Source organism: Trichechus manatus, unplaced genomic scaffold (assembly GCF_000243295.1).
Source record: "Trichechus manatus latirostris isolate Lorelei unplaced genomic scaffold, TriManLat1.0 scaffold00188, whole genome shotgun sequence".
NCBI lineage: Eukaryota > Metazoa > Chordata > Mammalia > Sirenia > Trichechidae > Trichechus > Trichechus manatus.
Window position 1 is genome coordinate 4864788 of NW_004444124.1, and position 15818 is coordinate 4880605.

The 15818-nt window shown below is 41.7% G+C and overlaps 1 protein-coding gene across 1 annotated transcript in view; it reads right to left on the reverse strand.

Moving 5' to 3' along the window:
• The window catches only part of BPHL (biphenyl hydrolase like), a 31211-nt gene that overhangs the window by 3361 nt on the left and 12032 nt on the right, over positions 1–15818 (reverse strand). The window contains exons 5-6 of the mRNA XM_023741737.1: positions 10358–10489; positions 7267–7390 (exon numbers count right to left, since the gene is read on the reverse strand). Coding sequence (XP_023597505.1) covers positions 7267–7390; positions 10358–10489 — 256 coding nt within the window. The remainder of the gene's footprint in view (positions 1–7266; positions 7391–10357; positions 10490–15818) is intronic.

Consider the following 15818-nt stretch of genomic DNA (forward strand, 5'->3'; position numbering starts at 1 on the left):
AATCTTTTCTCCGTTTATCATGATGTTGCTTATTGGTCCAGTTGTGAGGATTTTTGTTTTCTTTATGTTGAGGTATAATTCATACTGAAGGCTGTGGTCTTTGATCTTCATCAGTAAGAAGACTTGAGTCCTCATCACTTCCAGCAAGCAAGGTTGTGTCATCTGCATTATCACAGGTTGTTAATGGGTCTTTCTCCAATCCTGATGCCCTGTTCTTCTTCATATAGTCCAGCTTCTCAGATTATTTGCTCAGCATACAGACTGAATAGATATGGTGAAACGATACAACCCTGACACACACCTTTTCTAACTGTAAACCACCGAGTATCCTTTTTTTCTGTTTGAATGACTGCCTCTTGATCTATATACAGGTTCCTCAGGAGCACAATTAAGTGTTCTGGAATGCCCATTCTTCAAAATGTTATCTATAATTTGTTGTGACCCACACAGTCGAATGCCTTTACATAGTTAATAAAACACAGGTAAACATCTTTCTGGTATTCTGTTTCAGCCAGGATCCATCTGACATCAGCAATGATATCCCTCGTTCCATGTCCTCTTCTGAATCTGGCTTGAATTTTCTGTTTATTATTAATGGTATCCCAAGGGTCTCTGAAAGATGCCAACAATATACTGCTACAGCCGCTTCTGAATGATCTTCAGCAAAATTTTACTTCTGTGTGATATTAATGATATTGTTTGATAATTTCCACATTTGGTTGAATCACCTTTCTTGGAAATAGGAATAAATATGGATCTCTTCCAGTCAGTTGGCCAGGTAGCTGTCTTCCAGATTTCTTGGCAAAGATGAGTGGGTACTTCCAGCGCTGCATCTGTTTGTTGAAACATCTCAACTGGTGTTCCATCAATTCCTGCAGCCTTGTTTTTTGCCAATGCCTTCAGTGCCAGCTTGGACTTCTTCCTTCAATACCATCGGTTCCTGATCATTTGCTACCTCCTGAAATGGATGAATATTGACCAATTCTTTTTGGTATAGTGACTCTGTGAATTCCTTCCATCTTCTTTTGATGCTTCCTGCATCATTTAATATTTTCTCTGTAGAATCCTTCAATATTGCAACTCGAGGCTTGAATTTTTTCTTCAGTTCTTTCAGCTTGAGAAATGCTGAGCGTGTTCTTCCCTTTTGAGTTTCTAATTCCAGGTCTTCGCACATGTCATTATAATACTTCGATTTGTCTTCTCGAGCCACCCTTTGAAATCTTCTCTTCAGCTCTTTTACTTCATCATTTCTTCCTTTTACTTTAGCTCTCCAACGTTCAAGAGCAAGTTTCAGAGTCTCTTCTGACATCCATTTTTGTCTTTTCTTTCTTTCCTGTCTTTTTAATGACCTCTTGCTTTCTTCATGTATGATGTCCTTGATGTCATTCCATAACTCATCTGGTCTTCGGTCATTAGTGTTCAACGTGTCAAATCTATTCTTCAGATGGTCTCTAAATTCTGGCCGGATATATAGACGGGCATAAATATATAGCTGTGAAGGCAATGTAGTACTCTGCTGGTGACTGAGATTCTCACCTAGATAATAAAAGGATCTCATCATATGCTCCTCGAGAGTGGTTTTCAAACAATCACATTCTCCAGGAAGTGTAGAGGCTTCTAAGAGGGTAGGAGCCCCTGGGTGGTGCAAATGGTTAACGTGCTCAGCTGCTAACTGAAGGGTGGGCAGTTCAAGTCCACCCACAGGTGCTTTGGAAGAAAGACCTGGTGATCTACTTCCAAAAAATTAGCCACTGAAAACCCTGTGGAGCACAGTTCTATTCTGACAAACATGGGGTTGCCTTGAGCTGGAGAGGACTCGACAGCACCCAGTCTTCTGGTTCCTGAGAGAGTGTGAGTTCCTCTTGCTGGGCCAGGCTCTTCCCTGCATTTGGCCCAGCTGGAAGACGACCTGGTGGGTTCCAGCCACTGACCTTTCAGATAGCAGCAGAGTGCTTAATCACCGTGCTCCCAGGGCTCCTTAGTGAGGGATGAGGGGACGCTGAATCTGCAGTATAAACTCAGTGCTCACTTCCTCCCGCTCCTCTGGGTGGAGGTGGGAATGCAAACAAACCAGTGGCCCTGCTACCCCGAGGTGTTACCTTTCCTTCTTCATTCTGACCTTTCACAGCTAACAAATGAAGCTCTGAGAGCAACAGAAATGCACAAGGCCGTAAGTGATGGGCCGTGGCATTTTTTCTTCACTTTGATTAATGTGATAAAACTCTAAATTATTTGTGAACCCATAACGTTGCCAGTTAAGTCTGTGACTTTTCTTTTTTTCAGCTGAAAACCAAAAAAGGCTGCTGGCTCTTCCACTATGGAAGCCGGGCAATATTGTGGCTAACAGGGTGTCCTTGTCACGCAGCATCCTTCCGAGGCCATCCATGCCTGGCTGCCAGCAACAGCCCCTTTTTATTCAGAAGCTAAGAGGGAGTCTGGGCAGAGGGCCATCACTGGCACTGGAGCTGAACACTGACCCTGCCCTCTGCCTGGCCCCCATGCCTGAGGTCGGAGCACCCCCCTGCCCAGAAGTGTGCGAGAGCCCCACCTAGTTGTGAAGCCACATCCTCCTAGGAGCTAGCACAGCCCCTGGCCTACATGGCCAGTCACTCATCCAACCTCTAAGGGTCTGGTGGGCCAACCTCTGCTCAGCTAGACTCTCTGAGAGCAGGGCTGGTCTGGTCTGCAGGTGGCACAAGTCTATGATGGGACAGTGGTGAGCAAGCTCCATGTGTCAATCCAGGAGAGAGGAGTGCATATGAAGGGGTGGGAATGGGCTGGGTCAGGATAAGGAGAATCACTGTTTCAATTAGAGTAACTCATAATTTGTTTTATATTTTGGACTTCTGCACAGGAGTTAAGGAGGCCTGGTGGTGCAGTGGTTAAGCGCTCAGCTGCTAACCAAAAGGTCAGCAGTTTGAACCCACCAACTGCTCTGTGGGAGAAAAGAACTAGTGATCTGCTCCTGTAAATATCACAGCCTTGGAAACCCTATGAGGCTACTCTGTCCTATATGGTTGCTATGAGTTGGAATTGACTCAACAGCAATGGGTTTTGGTTTTTTGGTTTTACATAGGAGTTCATTAGGAGAAAGGGTTCAACTGCCTAGAAACAAATTTTAAAACCACTGAACCTGAATACTCTCTAAGACCTCTTTACTTCAAAGAGATTCTATGATTCTTCTCCCACAAAGAAAGAAAGAAGGAGATTAACACAAGCAGGAAGCAGGTCTGCTGAACAAATCTGTCCTTTATTCAGCCTCCCTATGAGAGAGAGGGCGGGTTGGTATTTGTTTCGTACATATATCTATTTGTTGGCAAATTCTTTGAAGGGGTAGACTGTCTTTAAGTTTACTTATAAATTAAATTATAAATTATAGGTTTAATTATAAATATCCCTTGATGACAAGTATCAAGTTCCTTGGAAGCTTGCTCCATGGTTGAGTTGCTTCTGTGTTGTCCGATGGCTTGGTACGTAGAATCACATTAGGATTCTGGTGCTCAAGGAATCCACCTTCCTTTTGTGGGGTCCAGATAAACCAACAGTGTTCTAGGCAGGCACATGCAACATGAAGGGCTGTTCTAGCAGATGGAGGTAGTAGGTGGGAAATGCAACCATTCTTAGACAATCAGTGCTAACACTATACCCTCATCCCCACTGTTCCAAAGAATGTTGCTATACGAAACTTATCTACCATAAAATAGTCTACCAGAATAATTAACATCTGAATGGTAAGGGGTAAGCGTGTGTTTCTCTCCCATATTGATACATTCTGTGGCTAGGAGATGGGTCTGGAACAGAATTATCTAAATTAAGCTCTTTGCAGCCTGACTTTTATTGAATGCAGGGAACACACTGCATTTACTAGAAGCGTCAGTGTGCAAAAACCTGGTTGTTTATGAAGCTAGAAGACAATAAGATCATCAAGTAAATTAATCCAGGCATCTGACCATCATATTAAAATAGGAGTATGTTTATGGGAGGCAGCTGTGCTGTAGGGGAAATGCACTGTATCTAAAGAAAAAGAATCTAAGATTTGTCATTTACTAGCTGTGCAACCTTGGTAGGTTACTTAACATGTCTCTGCCTTGAGTCTCTCATCTATAAAAAAGGATAATATGTACTCATAAATTTGTTTTAAGGTGTAATTAGACATTGTATGTAAAAATGTTTTTTAAACTATAAAATGCTATAAGGATATAGGAATTATAAAGGTTTATGGGGTTGTTGCTGTTAGGTGCCGTCAAGTTGTTTCTGACTCACAGTAACCCCAGGTACAACAGAAAGAAACACTGCCCACTCCTGCTCCCTCCTCATAATCATTGCTATGTTTGAGCCCATTGTTGCAGTCACTGTGTCAATCCATCTCATTGAGGGTCTTCCTCTTTTTCGCTGACCCTCTACTTTACCAAGCATAATGTCCTTCGCCAGGGACTGGTCCCTCCTGATAATATGTGAGACGATGCCTCGCCATCCTTCCTTGCTTCTAAGGAGCATTCTGGCTGTACTTCTTCCAAGACAGACTTTGTTCTTCTGGCAGTCCATGGTATATTCAATATTCTTCACCAACACCATAATTCAAATGCATCAGTTCTTCTCGGTCTTCCTTATTCATTATCCAGCTTTTGCATGCACATGAGGCGACTGAAAATATCATGTCTTGGGTCAGGTGCACCTTAGTCCTCAAAGTGACATCTTTGCTTTTTAACACTTTGAAGAGGTCTTTTGCAGCAGATTTGCCCAATGCAATATGTTGTTTGATTTATTGACTGCTGCTTCTATTGGCATTGATTGTGGATCCAAGTAAAATGAAATCCTTGACAACTTCAATATTTCTCCATTTACCATGATGTGGCTTACTGGTCCAGGTGTGAGGATTTTTGTTTTATGTTAAGGTATAATTCATACTGAAGACTGTACTCTTTGATCTTCATCAGTATGTGCTTCAAGCCCTCTTCACCTTCAGCAAACAAGGTTTTGTCATCTATATACCTCAGGTTATCCAGCTTCTTAAATTATTTGCTCAGCATACAGACTGAATAAATATGGCGAAAGGATACAACCCCAATGCACACCTTTTCTGATTTTAAACCACACGATATCCCCTTGTTCTGTTTGAATGACTGCATGAGCACAATTAAGTTTCTGGAATTTCCATTCTTTGTAATGTTATCTATGATTTGTTATGATCTACACAGTTGAATGCCTTTGCATAGTCAATAAAACACAGGTAAACATCTTTCTGGTATTCTTTGCTTTCAACCAGGTTCCATCTGACATCAGCAAAGATATCCCTCATTCCACGTCCTCTTCTGGGTCCAGTTTGAATTTCTGGCAATTACTGGTCAATCTACTACTGCAACCATTTTTTAATTATCTTCAGCATAATTTTACTTGAGTGTGACATTAATGATATTGATCAATAATTTCCGCATTCTGTTGGATGACCTTTCTCTGGAATGGGCACGTATATAGATCTCTTCCAGTCAGCTGGCCAAATTTCTGTCTGTCTTCCGAACTTCTTGGCATAGACGAGTGAGCGCTTCCAGTGTTGCATTTGTCTGCTGAAACATCTCAATTGATAATTCTGTCCATTCCTGGAGCCTTTTCGCCAATGCCTTCAGTGTAGCTTGAACTTCTCCCTTCTGTACCATTGGTTATGACAGTTGTATTTTATTGTAAAATATGAGGCATTTTTCTCACATTTAAAATTCTCACAGAAGTCTGTTGTTCAAGTATGTCACAGAACAGTATGAGTAAGAAGCAGTGCGACTGTTTCTGTGTCTGCTTTCTCTGCTGGATTGCAGGGGCTTTGAAGACAAGGGCCATGAAGAGCAGTGCTGGCACTTAGCAGACACGGGTTAGTAGAGGGAGAGAGGAAGGAGGGAGGGCATAAGGATTTTCTTAGGTGCTAATAAACCCAGTTTCAAAAGAATTCCGTCAAATTCCAAAGACGTCCTAAGTAATGACTGCATCTCTAGAATGAACATAGAGTCTCTGAAGGGCCAATGCTCACTGGTATGTTTATTTTCTAGAACCTTTGTAACAACCCAGGCCACCCATCTTCCAGCCAGATCTCATTTCCTCCTCCAGTGTGTGCATCCATTATATGTAAAGGAAACACACAACTTATTCAACTTCGAATTTTCATCTTGATGTAAATTACAGCAAAACCTGGCTCCTCTGTCAAAGTATTTAAAATATAAATTATTATTTCACACAAAAATTTATGGGATTGAATGACAGAATGTCTGCTGCCCTATTTTATAAAGTTCTCAGAAGCCTGAGCTTGGTTGGCAGAAATAAGGACAAAAAGAACAAGTGACATGTACCTGCTATTTAGGTACAAGTCTTGGTATGTGTTGGTATTTTGTGACTCCAAGTAACAGGTTCTAATTATGGCATGTACTTACTTAAGGCTGAATAACATGAAAATCTTAGAACACAATGTTAAGTGAAAAAAAGCAGGACTCAGAGTTGAATACAGAATATGACTAATATTATATATATATATATATTACATATATATATATATATAAAATTTTTCTATGTAAGGAGTCCTGGTGGTGCAGTGGTTAAATGCTCGGTTGCTAAACGGAAGTTTGGCAGTTTGAACCCACCGGTCACTCCACAGGAGAACCATGTGGCAGTCTGCTTCTGTAAAGATTACAGGCTTGCAAACCATATGGGGCAGCAGTTCTACTCTGACCTACAGGGTCACTATGATTCAGAATTGACTCTACAGAAATGAGTTTATTTATTTATTTTTTTGTATCTATGTAAAAAAATACTAGAAAGAAAAAACACAAATGTTAATAACAACAGTATTTAAATGGGTGATAAGGAATGGATGATTGGTTTTTTCTTTGGATTTTACAGATTTTCTTTACTGAGCAGATAGTTCTTTTAAGTGATGAAAAACTAATCTGAAAATTCACAATTATATTATTTTAGTTCACAATGATTGACATAAATCTAAATTATAATCCATGTTGGAATAGTATTAGCACATTTGCCATTCAGAACAACAATAAGAGATACTGATCTGAGAATCCTCTCCTTCCATTTACTGTTTACCCACAAAACAGGGCTTCTTGTCCCCTGTATTTTCATAGTACCTGAAATACAACAATATTGGCAAGATAGGGGTAAGGGCACACACCTTAAAAGCCCCAGCATCTCACCTTTCTTTTCCTCACCACAGTTTGCTCCATTTACTCTCTAAGCCTCTGTGGCACAGAGGGCTGCACCGGGGTCTGGACTTACCATGACCCTTTCACATGTTTGTGGATGAAGTCAGCATGGAAACGTGGGACCAATGGGTCCTTCTCCCCGTGCACAATCAAAGTGGGGCACTGAACGAGGGGCAGCAAGTGTTGACAGATATTACCTGAAAAACAGCACAAAGAATTTGCTTTCATGTAACCATTCTACATTATAAAAAGCAGGAATGGAGCTCAGGTACATCATTGCCTCTCTGAACCACTGTGTTCATGTCTGTTAAGTCACCCATCTGGATTAGATGCCACCTAACGTCCTTCTTGGAGTCCCTAGGTGGTGCAATCAGTTAATGTACTCGGCTGCTCACCAAAAGGTTGGAGGTTTGAGTCCACTCAGAGGCACCTAAGAAGAAAGAACTGGGGATCTATTTCTAAAAAATCAGCCGTTGAAAACTCTGTGGAACACAGTTCTACTCTCACACGTGGGGTTGCCATGATTGAGAGTCAACTCCACAACAACTGGATTTTGGTTTTAAGGTTCGTTCCAGCTCTAACATTCTGTGGGTTTCCTCTTCAGTTTCTCTGCTCTTGTTCTAAGCTTTACTAGTAAATAAGCAGTTTTACCTGGTTTAAACACATAATTCATGTAAAAACAGTAGGGAAAAAAAGCAAACAAAAAACCCACAACTCTACATTACATAGGGGAAGATTCCAGTCTGGAGAACAATGGTAGGTGGTTGGCTCTTGAAAAGCTTTTTTTTTTAACAATCACATCTTAAATGATAACTGGGGTCCCAGCCAGCCCTCCAAAGCTTATACAGCTTACCATGAAGTTACAATTTACACATGGTAAATAAGCACCCATACTGCTCCCACTATATTCCTGATGAATATACCTCTGAGCGATTACAAGGACCTACCACTTAAAACAACATTTTCAAGGCAAATAATAGCATACAAAGCACCTGGGCTTTGAAGGTGTGCAACCTGGGCTCTGGTTCCTGCACTGCCATTTCTTGGTGGCCCCTTAACCTCATTGACCCTTGGTTCCCTCCTTGGTCAAGCAGCGGTAACCACTGTTCCCTTGGGTTGTCATGAGGTTGAAAAGAGATGCTGTATCTAAGGCTCCTGGCACCCAGCAGGTACTCCGTAAGTTAGCTCCTCTCTCCTTCTCTTCCTTCCTCCTCTGCCTGTATCAAGGAGAAAGCACTGCAGTTCTGAGGAAGCTGGGAGCCAGGCCACAGAGGTACTGTCCAGCCACTAGGCCTCTCCCCTTCTCAGTCAGGGTGGGGGTTACTGCTTGCTAACTGAGAAGGTGGCGTCTTGACCAGGGAAAGACTTCTCTAGGTCTCTGAAGCTTCCCTTTCCTGTCCCTGGGGTAACATGCACTGCCCACTGTGCGATGATGATGATGATTAAAGCCAGGATTGCTGAGCATTCATTGTGTGTCAGGAACAAGTCAAACAATTTAATATCTGGTAAACATTTAAAAGTAATTACACATTCTCACTAATTTAGTATGTAGAGTTATTCGTAAATTAAATACTTTCATGATAATAATAACCTTTTATTAAGCACTTACTCTGTACTTGGTTCTGTGCCAAAGCTTAACATGTATTATCTCATTTAATTCTCTCACAACAACTTTATGAGGTAGGTATTTTTTATCTCCGGTTTACAGATAAGGAAATGAGGCTTTGTGGAGCTAAGTAATCTGCCTAAATCTATTCTAACAGCAAAACAAGTGGCAAAGCCAGAGTTCAAATCCAGGTTTATTTGACTCCAAAGCCGTGCACTCACCCCTGTGCTGTACTGATCATCCGTGAACCTGAGGGCACACTGATGAAAACAACGTTCCTGTTACATTAGCTAGTACAGAAGGGAGGTCAGCAATTCACTGGCCACTCCTCCGCACAAGAATGATGTGCCGGTCTGCTTCCATAAAGATTACAGCCTCGGAAACCCTATGGGGCAGTTCTACTCTGTCCTATAGGCTGGCTATGAGTTGGATTGACCTGATGGCAATGGAGGAGGGGTGTGTTTAGATCCTCGAAATCAAGACATATTTTTGAATTTTCTGCTCTGCTTTGAATCTTCACACATTTTCACTGCTCCCTTCAATAATGCATAAAAGCTTACAGTTAACAAATCTGCCTTCTTTAATGGAGTGCTCTCTTAGACACTGCCTTATGGAACTTTTTGTTTAAGAGCTGAGGGAAGCATATTTCCAGGATCTGTTTCTATGGGGGGACACTGCATTTGAACAGGATCATTACAAAGCACATATTTGCTGTTCTGAAGTAAAAACAAGAAAGAATAACACATCCAAATGCCCTTTGCACTGTGAAAGTTGTGACAAATAACTCATTCTGAAAATCATTACCTAATAGATTAAACTGGTACTTCAATTACTGCCATTTTTAAATTGAATGTGTTCCAAGACTAGATTTTAGCTTCTCCATTCTTTCAGCAATTAAAAATAAGAAAAATAAAGGTTACAAATGTAAATACTTACATAAAAAATAAACTTTAATTCAGGATTTCTCTTAGAGATGTCAATTCTTATTATAAATGGAAAACTTGTTAATTTTTCAGATAAAGAAATGGAGACATCTGTTTATGGCTAAGGTCATATAACGTAGTTCTGAAGATGGCAAGAATTCAGTACTCTTATCCTCGTGCTAATCCTGCTGGGACTGAAGGTCCTGACCAAAAGTCCCTCCTTTTTGTCCTAGTCAACAGAGGGAAGTGCAACAAGGAAAAAACATGGTATATACTGAGGCTTGTTTGTTTTCTAATTACCCATCCCAGAATTAGAAAATAGAAACCATGTGAGGCTTCTAGAGGATTATTTTGTCACCACACACAAAGAATTGAAAGGAAAAGAGAACAATCTGTTATTAAAGAGTGAAAAATGTGGACCTTTATATATATACAGTTCTGTCTCTAGTTTAAGGCAGATTTATTATACAATAACTTGTACTGTATACAATACTAATATCCTCTTTCATGCATCAATATGTAACGATAATCAGTGAACTCATAATCACTGAGAATTCCAGAATATCAGGAAAGAAACTCAGGTGTCCTCTCTCATCCTCTCTAATCAGCCGAGGAACACAGTTTATGCAACCTACCGTCTGGCAGATGTTTGAACTGCAGAATGCCGTCCACCCACTTTTCACAGGTTTGAGCCAAGTAGTCATACCCATATAAGGCTTCTAGAGGCTTTCTTGTTCTCTCGCTCCATTTAGAAACATCTCGGATCCCTGGAGAACAGAAGAGTGGACAACGGTATGTGTTGTCTTTAAACACTCCAACCCTGTTCCCCACAGAGCCTTTATATTTGTTGTTCAGTCTGCTGGAACGCTCCCCGGGTGCCCACATGCTTATTCCTTACCATTCAGGTTTCCGCTCGGACACCACAGAGCCTTCCCTGGCCACACCTCCCTACACGTGCACCCCTCAAATAAACCACCTTCCACCTACCCACTCCGCCTTACACTCAACTCCCCCTCACTGCGCTCCCGGTACCTGAGGCACGTTCTCTTGCCCCCACGTCATCAGTTCCACAAAGGTAGGGGCTCTGCTTTGTCCACCCCCGGGGCCTAGATCAATGCCTGGCACAAAACAGCACCCAATAAATACGTACCAAGTGAATGACGTGTGATCTGCATTGAATGCTTTCTGCTAAAGGTATAAAATAAAATATTCCTCTGACTAGGTTTGCCTGAGTAAGAGTGACAATATTTATAAGAGGGTTTTTTTTCCTGAATTGATTAATGTACACTGAGAAAAGCACCCAAATTTACTAACTTCAAGATATATTGCAGATGATTCACTATTAGAAAAAACAGCCATACCTAATAATCATCTTTTTTTCTTATTTTTTTAAAATTTATTTTGTTACTGTTGAGAATACTCACAGCAAAATATACACCAATTCAACCATTTCTACGTGGACAATTCAGTGACGGTGATTACATTCTTCGAGTTGTGCAACCATTCTCACCTTCCTTTTCTGAGTTGTTCCTCCTCCATTAACATAAACTCACTGTCACCTAAGGTTCCTATCTAATCTTTTGAGTTGCTGTTGTAACTTTGATCTCATGTAGATAGTTCTTAAAAGAACATAATGCTCAAGGCAGACATTTTTTACTAGTTAAGCTAAACTATTGTTTGGTTTTAAGAAGACTTCAGGGGATATTTTTGGATTAAGGTTTAAAGATTATCTCAGGTAAATAGTTTCAGGGGTTCATCCATCCCCCATCGCTCCAGAAAGTCTGGAGTCCATAAGAATTTGAAATTCTGTTCTGCATTTCCCTCCTTTTAATCAGGACTCTTCTAGAGAATCTTCGATCAAAATGTTCAGTAATGGTAGCCGGGCACCAGTTCTTCTGGTCTCATGGCAAAGGAGGCAGTTGTTGTTCATGGAGGCAATTAGCCACACATTCCATATCCTCTTCCTATTCCTGATTCTCCTGTGTTGCTCAGGCAAATAGAGATCAGTTGTGCCTTGGATGGCTGCTTGCAAGCTTCTAAGACCCCAGGCACTACACAATGAACTAGGAGGTAGAATAGAAACATTAAACACCTTATTAGGCAAATTAATTGGGATGTCTCATGAAACCATGACCCTAAAGCTCCAAACCAAGGAGCCAAATCCTGTGAGCTAAAAACCACCTTTAGAACAAATAAATTCCCTAGCCCAACCTTTCTCACATTTCTGTAAACACACTGTGATAATTTAAAGATTCTAATGCTCTTAAGCAGGTCCCAGTGTGGTGTAAATGGTTTGCTCTTGGCTACTAACCAAAAGTTGGTGGTTGGAACTAGCCCAGCAGCACTGCAGAAGAAAGGACTGGCGATCTGCTTCTGTAAAGATTACAGCCAAGAAAACCCTATGAAACAGTTCTACTCTGTAGCACGTGGGGAGGCCATGAGTTGGAACTGACTCAGCAGCAACAGGTTTGGTTTTTGTTGGTTATTCTTGGTTCTGTAGTGGGCTCATGGGTGTCATAATCTATACATGTTACATGTATCAAATATTATACAATAAAATATATATTTATTATTAAATAAATTAGTCAATTTTAAGAACCAAGTTGGCTAATGTTCAATGTGAAGATGTCTTCCTTGCTAAGATGCAAAGTCCTCTCTTGGAACAGCTAGAGATTCTTCAAACAAACTAACTCAGTAAAAGCAGGCATTTGGAGCAACAGCCATCTACAGGAATGTAAAATCTTGGGCAAGGTGCTAGACTTCTACAGGAAATATTATCTAAATCTAAACGGGCAGGGGAGTCCAGCTATAGCTGGGTAAGCCAGATGTTCACACTATGGTTAACAGCACAGTCTTGGAATTCAGACTGCCTGGGTTTCAATTCCAGCTTCTGTACTTACTGGCTCAGGGACATTGAGCAAGTTACTTAACCTCTCTGTGCTGGTCTCCTCAACTGAAAATGAGAGTTATAATAATATTCTGAGGGAAAGAATAAATAAGTAAATGCATGAAATGTGCTAACAACAGTGCCTGGCATATAACAAGCACTCAAAAATATTGTATATATTTACTTCTACTGATTTATTTCAAGACAAAACCATTTTACCCCAAAATATAATTCCCACCAAAAAATAAGTAGTAATTATATTAAAAGTTAAGTTCCCAAATAACCATTTGAATCAAATTGTTTGCTAATCCTAAAAAAAGTACAAATTTGTATCTCAAGAGAAACTAATACACTTATTTTTGAGCATAAAATTTGTGTTAATCACTGGAATCGTAATGAAGAAAACACATTCACTCCTCATTAATAATGAGCTAATCCAGTAAATGTGATCTGAGCCTGATGTTAGTCACAACAGATAAAAACTTGAATAAGTCATGGTCTCTGCCCCAAGGGCCCTCGCAGCAACCAAGTGGGATGGCTTACTTTGCACAAAACAAATACTCTTCCTCTGAACCAGTAGGAAAACAATACAGATATGCAGGAAGATAGGTTAGGACTGTGACTAAATCAGATTTATCATGTAAGAGTCTAATAGTTCCCGACCAAACAGAAAGACTGGTAAAGAGCTAAGATTCTACAACAAAACATTACCATTATGTAGCTTACTTAAGTGTTGTGAACTACAGAATGGCTGAAAGGCTAGACTTGTGATATTCTAGTGCAGGCGTTCACAACCTTTTTCTGTAAAGGGCCTGACAAAAAATATTTTAAGCTTTGCAGAGCAAGAGGTAAAATACAGTGAGGGAAACTCCTGCCCTGCCTAGCCCTAAATGTCTATGGTGGGCCATCTGAGGCTGCCGTCCAATAGAAACATACTTGAGACAAAAAGCCACCGGCCCAAGGGAAGGGTGGGCCGAGGCAGGTTGGGGTATATGGCCACCACTGTCAGTTTCACTTTCTATCCCAGTGACACCCAGACCCTGGCATGCCCTTCTCTGTTTCCAGACAGCCAGAATACAATTTGAGCAGCTGGCCAGAGGTGAGGCAACTCAATGGATTGCCAACCCCTAGACTGAAATTCCATGACTCAGTGCTTGGCAATGGCCACCAGCGGAGGCCCTGGGCAGCAGCAAGACACAGCTGTTCACCAGGCAACAGCACTGGGAGTGGAGGGGGAAAGAGGCACAGAGAGGACCCCAGCTTGGACTCAGTGGCTCACAGAGTAGCCCATCAGACTGGTGACCAGGCCTTAACAAAAATAGGCGGCAGGCTGGATTTGGTACACAGGCTATAGTTTGCTGATTCTTAGTGCCTCTAAAAACCTCAAAGATAAACAATAATACACCATGGCCAAGTGGGATTCATACCAGGTATGCAAAGATGGTTCAACATAAGAAAATCAATCAATGTAATCCACTACATAAATAGAACAAAAGAAAAGAATCACCTGATCATCTTAATTGACGCAGAAAACGCATTTGATAAAGTCCAACATCCATTCCTGATAACAGCTGTCAATAAAATAGGAGTAGAAGGGAAATCCCTAACCATAATAAAGGGCATCTATACAAAACCAAGAGCCAACATCATTCTCAACAGAGAGAGGCTAAAAGCATTCTCCCTCACAATAGAAACAAGACAAGGATGCTGTTTATCACCACTCTTATTTAACGTTGTGCTGGAAGTCCTAGCTAGAGCAATAAGGCAAGGAAAAGAAACAAAGGGCATCCAAATCGGAAAGTGTCTTATTCATCTAGTGCTGCTATAACAGAAATACCACAAGTGGATGGCTTTAACAAAGAGTAGCTTATTTCCTCATAGTAAAGTAGGCTAAAAGTCCAAATTCAGGGCATCAGCTCCAGGGGAAGACTTTCTCTCTCTGTTGGCCTCCTCATCAATCTTCCTCTGGACTAGGAGCTTCTCCACCCTGAGTTCAAAGGACGCGCTCGGCTCCCAGCACTGCTTTCTTGGGGTTATGAGGTCCCCCTGTCTCTCTGCTTGCTTCTTTCTTCTATATCTCAACAGACTGCCTCAAGACACAATCCAATATTGTAGACTGAGTCCTATCTCAGTAACACAACTGCTGCCCATCCTCCCTCATTAACATCACAGAGGCAGGATTTACAACATATAGGAAAATCACACAATACTGGGAATCACGGCCCAGCCAAACTGATACACAAATTTTTTTGGGGGGGGGCATAATTCAATCCATGACATTCTACCCTTTGGCCCCCCCAAAATCATATCCTTGCAACATACAAAACATATCTGCCCCATCATATCACAGCAAAAGTTTTAACTCCAAGTCTAAAATCCAAAAATTCCTCTTCATCTGTGAAATCTAGAATACAAGTTATCTGCTTCCAAGGGTACGATGGTAGAACAGGTACAAGCTAGACATTTCCGTTACAAATGGAGAAACTGGAGGAAAAGAAGGGATAACAGGCACCAAGCAAGTAAGCAGAACACATTACATTAGCCCTTAAGGCTTTGAAAATAATCCTCTGTTCTCTGAGGCAATTTACACAATGGCCCTGCCCTCCAGACTCTAGGTATTGGCCACACTCTCCAGATCCTGAATGCAGGCTTCTCAGCCCTGGGCTTCAGCTTTGCCTTCCAGGCTCACTGGGATGGGAACTCTGCTCCCTCGGCTTTAGGTGCACCATTTCCCTAGTCCATCGGAGTGGTGACACCCCCTTAGAAACGACAGAGGCCATGGCTCCACCCTTTGAAACCCCTGAGGTCATGGCCATACTTTTGAGACTGAGGAAGCTTAGCTTCTTGTGTTTCTTGTCCCTTCAGTTTCTGCTTCCTGTGGGCTCTCGGCCCTCCGGCTTCATGCCCACATCTGCCCTGCCGGGGCAAGTGTTCCAAAGCTCTGTAGCTCTATCGATAAGTACTTAGAGGCACTCCATTCCGCCAGGAAGCCTCCTGCACACAGGCAGTCAGCTCTCTCGCTCTGTGGGTCGGCTCCAGTGCCATCTCGCGCTGGTCTCCTGGTTCTGCTCCTTCTGGTTCTCTGCCACTGCTGCTTCTCCACCACTGCAGGTTCTCTGCTGCTGCCACTCCTCTATCCGTTCACAGTTTCAAAACTCCTTCCATATTTTAGGTATCTGTTAGAGCAGCACCCTACTCCTGGTACCAAA